The sequence below is a fragment of the Anopheles gambiae genome, chromosome X, assembly GCF_943734735.2.
Source record: "Anopheles gambiae chromosome X, idAnoGambNW_F1_1, whole genome shotgun sequence".
Classification (NCBI taxonomy): Eukaryota; Metazoa; Arthropoda; class Insecta; order Diptera; family Culicidae; genus Anopheles; species Anopheles gambiae.
In genome coordinates this window covers 20,833,866-20,847,344 of record NC_064600.1, presented here as the reverse complement: position 1 = coordinate 20,847,344, position 13,479 = coordinate 20,833,866, and the positions used below count along the sequence as shown (strand labels likewise).

The 13,479-nt window shown below is 33.0% G+C and overlaps 1 protein-coding gene across 10 annotated transcripts in view; it reads left to right on the top strand.

Moving 5' to 3' along the window:
- Positions 1 to 5,327: 5,327 nt before the first annotated feature.
- Positions 5,328 to 13,479, top strand: part of LOC1276006 (troponin I) — a 24,382-nt gene continuing 16,230 nt past the window's right edge. For 2 of the 10 annotated variants that reach the window (XM_315309.6, XM_003437145.2), the window contains exons 1-4: positions 5,494 to 5,655; positions 9,392 to 9,552; positions 9,628 to 9,751; positions 11,629 to 11,729. In XM_315309.6, the coding sequence (XP_315309.4) occupies positions 9,409 to 9,552; positions 9,628 to 9,751; positions 11,629 to 11,729 (369 nt within the window). In that variant the 5' untranslated portion in view covers positions 5,494 to 5,655; positions 9,392 to 9,408. Of the gene's footprint in view, positions 5,656 to 9,391; positions 9,553 to 9,627; positions 9,752 to 11,628; positions 11,730 to 13,479 lie in introns of all 10 variants that reach the window. The other 8 variants (XM_001688575.3, XM_003437146.2, XM_061643437.1 and 5 more) reach the window with 7 other exon arrangements.

Here is a 13,479-nt window from a genome sequence, read left to right as displayed (position 1 = left end):
TAACTATTCAGTTTAAATATACACTCTTTTTCTTCTTTGGCTCAACAACCGTTGTCGGTAAAGGCATGTCTGTATCATTTATGGTCTTGGCTTTCTTAACTCATGGATTACCCCCAAGCAGGATAGTCAGTCCTACGTATGGGGGTACGGTCCATCCGAGGCTTCAACCCTCGACGGATTTGTTATTAAGTCGTACGAGTTGACAACTGTACCACCGGCCAATTTTTGTTTAGCCAATTAGCCAATTGACACTGAATCTAATCCAATATTCGATGAAAATGATTAAAAGTTTTGAATATCTGACTAATCGTGTTCGGCGTTAATTTTTGTGTTGTGTCAGTTTTAGATTTTGAATTCCATAATTATACCGGAAAGGGTCCTACAACCAAAGTCCACGGTTCTTTGGTTGCTCATGCCTAATGTCGAACAATTGGTCAACTGGGCTATAGAAACAAAAAAGAAAACCAGAATCGACAGCGGTTATCCGATTTAACGCGTATTGCTGATATGTGCGTATGAGATACGAATTGTTTATTCTTGAGGATGATTCGTTTGTTAGCAAATAGATAATAAAGCATTATAACTTTAAATTTTTGGAGTATATTTGACACCTAAGGACACTATTCACGACACAACTGATGATTATTTAGTTAAAGATGATCGAATTATTAACACTCATTAACACCCTTTGTTTTGATCAATAAATCTGATAAACAACATTTTAATGTTTTGTATTTGATTTGAATAAGGTGTTTCATCGATGAAAACGAAATAACGATAATTTTAATCAATGGTCTCTTAGTTGAGGTCCGTGAAAACATGTTGTCCGCGAAACATTGTTTTAAAGAAAAGCTTTCTACAACACATATTGTATTTTTTGCGCACAATCAAGATGACATCAAAATAAAAGATTTAAGATTATCTATTTTTTATATAGAATAATACTGAACATATTTTTTATCAAAACGCTTTGAACTTGGTCTTCTGGCCCAGTGTATGTGGGCGGTGGCATATGCATTTATATACACAAGTGGTCCGTGATCCCAAAAAAGGCTGAAGCGCACTGATGTAAACACCGTACAGGGTTTCGAATCATAGGGTAAATGTGCCAATAGTGGTGCAATTTGTAGTGGTACCGATGTGTTTTAATGGATTTAAAGTGTCAGAAATTACATTTTCTGAATATTTTAACACATAGCAATTGCAATATGTTTTATCTTCGCAATCACAACCATTTTTACCATGAAATACATCAAATTTTCAAAAAAATAAAAATTTTTGTGACTGCTTCGTTGTACCTATAATGGTGGTATGGTTCCTATAGTCGTCTTATTGTGTTCCTATAGTGGTGGCAAACAAAGATGCATAAAAAACGGTGTATAATATCAATGAAACTTAGTTTAGAAGCTGTTTTCGTATGAATAGCAAGGATTGCTGCCATAATATAGGTTTCTTCCGTAATTTGATCGTAAAAAAATGTATAAATTTGATCGATGAAACTATTGACAAAAGTACTGCATCACACCTGTCGTCAACCTACACCCGGAAGAGTGTGCTTGATTTGAAGTCAATTTTTCATTCAGCCATATAAGCGAATTTTGGCCTGTTTTTGGTAAATTTCCTACATAAAACTCATTTCTGTTGCTTATTTTAGTGAAAAAAGTACGACATGTCGAAAATATCCTCGAAAAAATCTAAAACGACCTGTTTTTATTGATTTTATAACTATAACCACTATAGGAACATGCCTGTTTTGTGTACCTATAATGGTACTATGGTAAAAAACACTTAAAAATGCATAAATATGGTCAAAAGGCAAATAATTTTAGAAAAACAATAACATTTCATAACAGTTATGTTGAAAAACTAGTAATTGCGTGGTTATATGGTCATTTAGAACGTTAACAGAAATATGGGTTTCGTTATGAAATCCTAAGGATTTTGGAAAAATGTTGACACATTTCATAAAATAATGAATTCTTCGGTCACTAAGTAACGGAATGGCCCCATTTAACTTTTAAACCCGTTGTAAAAGGCTAAAGAACATTTCACACTAACGTAAATAACTTAATTGCTTTCAATTTGCCGTATGCCGTATAGGTACATTTACCCTATAAGGGAATAGTTCAATCACTTAGGGGAATGTTACAAGCAAACTGTGGATCTGTCATCAGATTGTGGGTGCTGCTGTAAATACCCCATTTCTTGCAACATTCTCCTACCGATTTGCAACATTCTTCTAAGTGATTGAACTATTCGCTTATATGATTCAAACCCCTGTATGTTGACATTTAGATCATATTTTAACTAATAGCTGCTTTATATTAGATGGTTTGTATGTCACATTTTACTGTATGTGGCTTCACAATCGGCATCAGCACAACTTTTCGATCGAAAAAATTCGATTGGCGCCCACGTAAAACTGACAGTATAACTATTTTTTCATACCCCTACATGAATTCGATTTCCTTCGAGTTCAGTATTTAGTGTAGGCAATTTTTTTAACTAATGAGTAAATGATTTTTTATCACTCAAAATATTGGAAAAGAACCAAAACAATTACAAACTTGCTTTTGCATAAAGTAAAAAAAAATCAACCTTGATTTATGTCATTTTTCTTATATTCGATAATTTTCGCAGCTAAATGTGTCGCGGATTTTTTCCCATACAAAGCGGAACGATCAAAATTTAGCAAAGTTTTTTTTTAGCATAGTTAATTTTGCTCGTATGTGTCATGGTATACCGCTTTTCAAAAAGATCAGTAAAATGGCGGCATCATAAACACCTTGGCAGAGAAATGAGTGTCAAATGACACCAACGTTACAGCCAGATCGATCTTATTTTTTCGATCGAAAAATGCTGCTAAGGCAGAATATTGAGCAAAGGAATTGTTATTTTGCATTTATATTCTCGATTTTCGATCATTAATTCGTATAAATGAATTATTCTATAAAAAGAATTGAACGACACATGTTGCTCTTTGATTGATACATTGTTGTTTGTTGTATGTGATGGAAAATCTAGGATATATTAAGTTAGGAGTTTTATTTACTACTCGTTTTCTTATGCTGTTAAAGGTGATGGTGTTCCTATATGTTATCAGTTACCTCATTGAATTACAGGCAGGCTGCTGTCAGTTAAAAACAAAACATGAACGGTATAGCTGTCTCAAGTTAAATTTCAAAAGGTTTGCTGAAATACTAAGAAGATCACACCTGTATATACCACCTTGCACTACACAGGATGACAGCTATGCACAAACAAGTTGGCAGGAAATGTTACATCTATATGTATTTTGGCTAGTTTTTCACACTTCACAAGATGAAATTGTCTTGGTGTGTCTAAACGCTCGTTATTTTTTAAAAGTTACGTAGTTGAAATTTCAGCTTGGTGGTAATAATTCTCTCTCTCTCTCTCTCTCTCTCTCTCTCTCTCTCTCTCTCTCTCTCTCTTTCTCTCTCTCTCTCTCTCTCTCTCTTCCTCTCTCGCTTTCTCTCATTCTCTATTATATCCTATCTCTCCCATCCGATTTATCTACCCTTCACTATCTCTCTCTCTTTACGAAAATCATAGTTTAAATGTGATTTTTGAAAAACACTTCTTTCTATTGTTTAATTGCCTAAAATAATCTTAAGGCTTGTTACTGCCCCCCAAAAGTACATTAAACATTGCATTAAACTGTAACATCACCAAACGTGCCTAAAGGGAGTGGTGAAGGGGGAGAATACATCTTGCTGTTGTTTCTGGTTTCTCCTTTTTGCTTACGTTTTGAAAGGATAACATACATAATAGAGAAGAATACATGTTGCTGTTGTTTCTTGATTCTCTTTGTTTGCTTATGTTTTAAAATGATAGCATTTAGAATACGACATACAGAATATCTGAAGGATAAGACAGATAAAACTATAGGATAAAGAAGTATGCATTAAATGAATTGAAATTGAAATTGAAAGAGACATTTTCATTTCAACACGCAGAATCGAATGGTAACTAAAAATAAATAAAATCTTAATTCTTTCAGCGGAAGCTTGTGCGTACATTAACTTAGTAAACGTCGCATGCGCAATAGAGTAAATTTCACGCATGATGCAATTTACTGTTTTTGAAATTTCAAGCGCACATTTCAGAGTTTGCACAGGCGATATGAATATATCCTTAAAACGTTTTATTAAACAAGCAACAATTTACTTAAAGTAGATAAAAAACTGAACCTCTCAATGTTAAAACAATAAACAATCTTGATTAAGAATCTACTTACTTTCAAACAAGCCTTTCAAAATAACAGTAAAATCTAAGAATCGCACGTTTCAACCCATGGCTTTTTTTAATTTTAGGGCTACTTTTCCAAGGCTGGTCTCGTGGTACAATCGTCAATTCGTACGACTTAAAAACATGACCGTGATGGATTCAAGCCCCAGACCCTCCCATACTGACTATCTGCCCTATTATGCTATGGTAATGGTCAAGGTAGAACTGTCTATTATGCTATGGATAATCAATAAGTCACTGAAATCCAAACCCACTAGCGGTGCAGGCATACCTTGACCAATAAAGATTGTTGTGCCAAAGACGACAACGAAGATACTTTTCCAAACACAAATCATTATCAATTGAATTGAGCTTCAGCAGTTACCTGGAACAGTTTATGCACAAGTTCTAAAATTCATTTTTAAATTAAAAGCTCTTGAAGTTAAATTAGATACTTATTTTACTATTCTGTACATCCGCCTACATTTGGTTCTTCGTGTGAAAGTAATAACTTATTATGATTTGTTCCTCTTATTTCTTTTGCCAACATTTATCACGAAGATGGTCTAGATAAGATCCGCACGATGCCTCCGGATTTATAGGAACGAAAGCGGCACTGAAGCTTTGGTTTTATTTAAATATTTAACTGAACAATTTTATTATTTCACAAATGTGATACTAACGTTGAGGTTTATTTACGTTCAATCAGCTATTTTACAAAGAAGAAAAATGTTAATTTGTAGAAAATAATGCTTTTTCGATGAGTAACAATAAAATGAAATTAAAACTTCTCTTTGTTGTTTACAGTTTTTGAACATTTATTTTATATTTTTTGTTTATTAGTCTAGACCAGTGTAAAATATATAAGAATTCGTAGCGATAACACTCTTGTTGCTATTGAAACAAAAATCTCCAGAAGTACTACTGAATCTGCTCACAATTTTTGTTTCATTTTTTATTTCAAAATATTCGTGAGTTGGTTTATCCTACTAGAAAATGACACTTTTCAACTCAGTTTTCCTAGTTTTCTACTGCCATTACATCAAAATTCTAAATTTAGATTCTCTACGCTGCAATAGCGAGAAGAATTGGGTTAGATCATTAACATGAGTTTCATGTGGAAACTGCGCCTGCGTAGTTGTATACCTAGTTATTTTTCTTTAAAAAAGAGACAGGCGCATTAGTACGGTGTGAGTCAAAAATGCCCCACCACCACAAAATACGCATGATTATCAAAGTCGAAGAATGAGCCAAGGTGCAAGAATTACCCTCTGATGTTTGGGCCAGTCTTCAAAGTCGCTTCGGATCGAACAGTGCTCCTAGTTCTGAATAGCTGCCCTGTTTGCAATTGTTTGCAGGTTTACCAGAACTTTAGTTCGTCCTAATTCGGTTTTATCTTGAATAAAGGTGAGTTGTTCGTGAGCGTGTGCTGTCGTTCTACTGTTTTTACACCAACAAAACCACTGCTATCAAACTTTTCTACTATCGTGTTATAATGTGTTCAGCGTACAAAAGTGCAAACTGTACAATAAATCATCAAAATATTGATCCTCAATACTCCGTTTTCAAACAGTGACTGTTTCGGATAAACCCTCCGACTCTCGTTCAAGCTAAAAAACAGTGTCACGTTATGTCTTCTGGATAGCCCTAAAATTTCATCCTTCAACCGACTTTCAGCTCAGCCAAGTTAATCAATAACGCAGTGTTCTTGCAAACGTGGTTTTGAACATTTTTTTTTCCGAGAATTTGACTTCTTCTTTGATGTTAAGTGCACTTTTTACGATTTGGAAGCCTATATTAGCAGAGAACTGTTCTTTTCAACCAAATGATTATCTACAAATGATAATTTAAAAAAAAGTATTAAGCACTGTTAAAATGGAGTGATACATTTGTGAAACGTTCTTTATACAGATCGATTTTACTAATTCAAAAAAGTGATCATTTTGTTGACTTGGCTGAAAGAACAAGTCAAGCATAAAGGAACTCAATTGACGATTATTAAATTTAACTAAGTGCCCTCATACGTTTTTGTGAAAGTAAAAACTGACTGTTTAGTTTTGTTCGGTAACTCCCCTGTAGCTAATTTAAGTAGATCGAATATTCTGTGTCGCAAGTGTGTCAATCCCATAGAACTGATTATTTTTAATATGTTCAACCTCCTCTAAGCTAATCGAAATGGGCTGGACAAACATCTTTCAACTAATAAATGTCTGCATTGCCATCTATCTGAGGATACAAATCTACAAATACAAATCTGCCATTGTCTGAGGATACAAATCTACAAGTCGATTTACTATAGATATGTAGGATAGGTAGAAAAATATCTCAGTCAAAAAGAAATATGTTTGGAATGCTAGTTACTCGAATGTAAAAATAAGCCTCCCATTGTTTAAGTTTTTTGAGGTGTGATTTTTACCATTCAACACGAATTGACAAAAAGTCCTCTTTAATAAAAGCAGTTCTTAAAAGGCGTGTTTAGAATCTTTAAAAGATTCAAAAATTAAATTTTTCATTGCATTATTTTTCTAATGCTTTTTCTTTCATTACAATCATTGTTTTTCAATGTCTTGCTACTAATAGGCTTGGCTATCAGTGTCTTATTTCGCATAACACACTAGTCAATCCTACGTATCGGGAGCTTGATCAAGATAGGTTAAAGCATTTAATTTTTTTAATTGATAATCGTTCATTGAATCCTCCAGAACAGTAGGTTTTAATTTGACTGTATCGAATATTTTAACTAATATGGGTTATTCTTCGCAAAAATATCAGCAATTAAAAAAAAATGTATAAAAGGGGAAACAATGTAACGTAAAAATCGTTTTTTATGAGTACTAAATGCATTTTTTGTGTATTGTGTAAAATATTCGTTTTCCATGTCGATGTCAAATTGATTCAATTAATGATTGAATCGCCAGCATACGAATGAATATATACAGTTTTTAGTTTGTATCTGTTTAAATTCAAGTTCTCACTTGGTGCTCTTGTGAGCTTGGTTATTTATCAAATCAAATAAGTTCCAGAAAAGTTGTTATAAATAAACTAAAGCTTACAAAAGACCAACTTAAAAATAGCACACAAAAATTCAGCTCAATTTTTTTAAAGGAGGAATACGAAACGTTTTCAGTTTGGAGAGTCAAAATATTATAAATAGATAGATTACGTTGTTTCTGGGTTAACGTGTAATGCGATCCAAATTTGGAACAGGAATCTCAAAATTTAAACAATATGCGCATGCGCACATGCGCAAAATGTAGCTGGCAACAAGTCACATCAAAAATAAAATTTCAAGCAAAACCTTAGGGAATGTTAGAAAGTATGATCTGCTCGATGTTTACCCATTTTTCAGGATTTTTTAGGGATTTAGATTTTTATTAATAAAAATAGAAAATAATACTTTTTCAATGAAGGCAGGAGTAATCAAATTTTACGTTGCAATTCTTCTTCTTATTAAATTTAAAATACACATGTTTCACGACACTTTGTGATGTAAGCTAAAAAAACTCATTGTTCATGACACATATTGCAACTGCTGTGAAGCGGTTCTCAGCAATAATCATCACTCAATGTATTTTGCGGTTTTTAAATAAGAAAAATGCAATTTCATGTCTTTAGTAAGCTATAATTTGTGCTCTTAAAACAGTTTGCGAGGTGTTATAATTATAACTTCTGAAACTAAGGATGAAAAAAATGCTCTCTCTCGCAAGCAAATTTAATGCGAGGGCGCATGCGCTATGAAACTGTCGTGATTGCAAAACCTTGATGTGTACTGGCAGACTGCTCGAATTTATTTTTCACAAATTCACTCTCAAAAAAACTTCGAGCAGTCTGAGAGCTCGCACTCGATACAAATTCATAGCCCCAGCTCCCTCTCAGTAAGGAGCTTGTGTGGGCATGTAGTTTTTCCACCCATAATTTTAGCAGCTATAATTATAGCACCTCGAGATCAGTTTTAACAGCACAACACAAAGCTATCTATAACTTCTGAAAATTGATACTTATTTATGAAAAATCCACATAAACTGAATATGTGCGCTTGTGTAATAGTGTAATTGTGTAATTTCAATATTAAAAAAAAATTATGCGGGATCGATGAGATTTGGCAGTACTTGCTAGCAATTTTGAGCAAGAATAACTGTTCAAAACCCTCGCAAAGTTCAGCGGGATTGTTCTTTTCTTTATTGGACATATCAAGTGAAGTTAGCCAGTTGATTGAAATCATATCAACACGTCATTCAAAACAACACATCAGACTGAAACCCAAACCATGGAAGATTTACAACCCAGATTTTTTTAGCCTACAAAAATGTATACAAGAACCGATTAGTCGCATGCTCGATCACATTAGCTCATGTCGTATTGCATTATTCTGCTGAATCATGCATATTTGCTCAAGAAAGGTTACAAAAAGCATAATACAGTGTGGTACAATGTATTAAACGTATTATTACTCATTTCCAAAATACAAACATTTTTAGAGTTTAAAGAGTTTTGTTTGTCGAAGACCAATATGGTGAAACGCAACTGTCAATCGATCAACTCGTATAATGAAGATTAATCCACTGACAGGCTAACATTAAAGCATCCTAGCTTGGACCATCCCAAAGCCCAAATACAGATGACGTTGATTGTAAATTCTGCTAAAATTTGCCACAAATGTTTACAGTATTCGTGTTTTATTCGTGTATTACATGATAATGAATAGGACTTGCAATATACTCAAAAAAATACATCAAAATCTCTCAGACTGGTTTAGAATGAGATAATCATTCTTGAGGTACCTATCCGAATAGTAAAATAAATTGCAAAATATATCTTTGATTTCGAAAAAAAACGTTCTTAGGGGCAGTTCTTTCTTGCGCAAAGCCTGCTACTTGAGGTTCCAGTGTATTACCTTACCAACACATCTAACGATAATCTTGCAACAAATTTACCACAATCTCTTGAACAGTTTCAGCATGCTGGGATTGGAGGCAAGGTTTAGGATAGTTTCGCTATGTTGCATCTATTACAAGACATATACAAACATAAATACAAACAATATCTTAACCAATATTTCATGCGTGTTAAAAAAATTAAACATATGTGTATATTTTAATGTAAGTATTAATTTGTCTTTAATCTGCTTTTTCTTAACATAAAGCTTCAGCTTAAACCACCATGGCTGACGATGAAGCGAAGAAGGCTAAGCAGGCGGAGATCGAGCGTAAGCGTGCTGAAGTAAGGAAGCGTATGGAAGAGGCTTCTAAGGCAAAGAAGGCTAAGAAGGGTTTCATGACCCCTGAACGCAAGAAGAAACTGAGGGTAAGTATTAAAAACATTGTTTATAGAATACATAGCAGGAAATCTTATACCCCGTACATGTATTTCTATCAATAGTTACTCTTACGTAAGAAAGCCGCCGAAGAACTAAAGAAAGAGCAGGAGCGCAAAGCAGCTGAACGTAGACGCATCATTGAAGAGCGATGTGGCAAACCCAAAAATGTTGAGGATGCTAATGAAGGTAACAAAGACTTGCTTTTTTTGTTTTTATTAAAGTAGTTTCAGTGACTTAGAAGGTAACAGATAAAAAGTAAATTGACACATTTTCGCGACGTAAAATCGCGCCGTTCTGAATGAATATGTTTCTACATGTTTTCTGCAAAAACATATATTTGTTAGTTTCAAGGCAATAGTAAAATAACATAAACCGATTGAAGTAATGTCAATAACCATATGTTGTAATTTAATCAAAAAGAAAAAAAAATACTATCATAATCATTTGATGAAAGGAAAAGATTATGAAAATGTGTGGAACATTTTGTTGACCAATTGATATTTGTTGCCTCTCAAATTTGGAAGGTTTTACGTTTGAATTTAGATTAGCTGCATACGCTGTAACAAAGCACGTGATTTTTGACAAGCTATGTACAGTGGAACCCCTCATAACGAGTACCCCTCGTAAGGAGTTTTTCGTATAATGAGCAAATCTAAATGCTCAATAAACACTTCTCACAACGAGTAAAATCTCGCGTAATAAGCAATATCATTTGTTTTCGTGTTGAGATTTTTAGTGCCAGTGTGAAATCAAAATCACGATTAGTAAACATTTAGTATTTATTTAAATTTTATCATCGTTCAGGCAAATAAGAACATCGATACTAAGCATCGTTTAATATTAATATTTTGCCTCCTCCTGGCAATGTCATACAATTTTATGAGACTCCAATGGGTTTGTATATATTGACGAATGTTTTTGGTCCGTTTTTCTGGATCTACTTGCTAATTAAAGTAAGAACTTTTAGGAAATTCATATAACTCTATATTTGGTGTGCAAAAGACTTAAACTTCAAACTTTTTCTTGAAAATGGACCAATAGTAATGCCAAAGATATAGTAAACCACAGATGTCTTCCCAAGTATTAGTTTTGTAAATACACTATCCATTTTTTTCAGATACGTTTGTAGGCCTTTTCATCAGCACATTTGCGGTCCTAGAACAAATTTTTATACTTTGAATATAAACTAAACGGAAAATAGCGTTCGCCATAACGAGTTATTTGTAAAACGAGAGGGTCACTTCAACGGCATAAACTGGTTATGAGGGGTTCCACTGTATTTTAATGATATATTGAATGGAATCTGTACAAGGAGCAAAAGATTGTAATATTTTATTTTTTTTTGCAAAAGATAGGCCCATGTGCACTAAATTTTTGAAATGGTTTATACCTAGCAAATAATTCGAAGAAAGTAGGATAGAAAACAAAATCTGTTTAGCACTGAAAAAAGAAATCATAAACCATGCAAGTATGTTGGGTCACCATAAATATCAAGTATAAAAAAGAAGTATAAAAAAGTAAACTAAACTGTTGAACAAAGCAAAGAAAAGACAGTAAAAGCAAGCCGAAAAAGTAAAGATGACGAAAAGGGAAAGAAAAAAAAGGCAAAGTTTCGATGGTACCTTTTTTTGTTTAAGAAGTTTTTTGTATGTAGACACACACACACACACACACACACACACACACACACACACACACACACACACACACACACACACACACACACACACACACACACACACACACACACACACACACACACACACACACACAAAAGCGCCAACAAACATATATTTGTTATTTACATTACATTTACATTTTTCTTCACACATACCATTTATTTCACACGGTATGTTTGGTGTACTATACTTCTGTTTTATCATCTTTCAATATCAACAAAATTCACCAGTCACAAAATGGCTTCAACACAAACAACTCATGTCATTGCTTCTCACATTCACACTTATTCCATATATTAATCAAAACATTTCACTCTTTTAAACACATTTCTACGTACGCTTCTGTATTACCGGATTTTCACGTTTGTCTGATTATTAAATCAGATCAAGCAAGGAAGATACTTCGTGACTATCACCAGCGTATAAATTCCCTGGAGGAGGAAAAGTACGATCTTGAGTATGTTGTTAAAAGGAAAGATATGGAGGTACATAAGTGCAGCAAACATTTATGAAAGCTATTTGAAAGGAAACATGTATTGCTATGTTGCATTTTTTCTTCTCTTCCTGCGATGACCGAACTCTCTCAACGTTCGATCATATCTTCTTTTCTTAATTTGCTCTCTTCTGCGCGCTATCTCTTCTTTCTTACTATAGTATATTTCATGATCTACGTTGCATTGTTTGTTAATCACTGATCTATTTATTTAATAATCTGCAGAATTTATTCTACCTTTTTTCACGTAATAACTGATTTTCCCTGTATATGTGTTTTTTTTTTCAATGGTGATAATACTTTTTGTTTATGTATGTTTTTTGGTGCAAAAAGTCTGAAGTTTCACTTAATTTCTACAATAATAATAATCATAAAATGTGCTTAACTTGTTAAATAATTACTCCATGCTGCTATCATTATAAGCAATATTTTTATCTCCGTTCTCTTGTGTTCGAAGTTTAGCTAGGTTTTCTCATATTTACGTAAAAGTAAATCAAAATATTTTTTTTTAATTTACCACAAGTTGGCACGGCGTATCGAAGGGAGAAAACAAAGTTGATTTAGCAGTCAAAACTACGAAGGAAATTATCACTTTTCAAATAGCTTTTATGGTTGGAAACCAAATTTTGAGCAATACGTTTCAGAAAAAAATAGATTTTGCTAGAAACGCAAAAAATGTTGTTTTGACTGCAAAATAAATCAATATTTTATCATTCTTATGTTACTTTTCTTGCCCTCAATTATAAGTATAATAATTTTAGATCTTAATAAAACATTATTGTGGTTTTAGATAAAGATAAAGTTTAGATAAACATAGTCAATCAACACAATTTGAGCAATCTTTATTTTTGTAATTAGTACTATGTTTAATTTATGATATTTTGTATTGAAAAACTTTGATTTTCTCTACATATATAAATTAGGTATTATTTCAAGCAATATGGCAAAGGCGTCCCTCTTGAACAAAAAAAGAAAAATGAACATCTATTCAATTTATAAAATCGTAACTGCACAAATACTAGATATATTAAAGATAATATTTATCTTCTCGGTCATATATAGGTGAAAAAATGAAACAAAGCTCATTACTATTTTCTCAATTGACAATCAAATCGAAGATTTGTGAAGGAAAACAAGGGGGGATTGGATTATGGGTTTGGGAAAAGCGATGTATTAAGTCTAAAACGATAATCCCTCGATACATTAGGGCCTGTTTTATAAATAGATATAACTTGGTGCTGTGTTGTTTTTGTCGACTACCATAGTTCACAATTGAGCTAATTCGTTATTTTATTCGAAACATGATCATGATGAGTATGATACTGAGTTTAAAGTCCAGGATCAAAAGTTTGATTTTTTATTTATTTTTTATAGAGACTTGGAGCCAATTGGCCTCATTCGCCTCATCAAAAGGAAGATTGAAAGGGAATCTCCCTAATTGCATTCTACGGAAGACGCAGAAGAAAAAGAAATGGTTTCGTTGATAAGAATACAGGAAGTGGATCGATCACAAATTGTTCTAAAAAGCCTCTGCGTTGAGCATTGCGAGGGTTGCGAATGTTTGCTAATCTTTATTTTCTATTCAAAAAATCTTTTTTCACTGTCATTCGCCGAGATGATCACTTAAGGTCTTTTTGTGTATTTTTTTTTCAAAAATCAATATAACAATTCAAGTCTTTAGCAAACAATTCAAGTGTGTATATTTTTAATTGTAAAATATATACAAAAGTCTTAAATTTTAT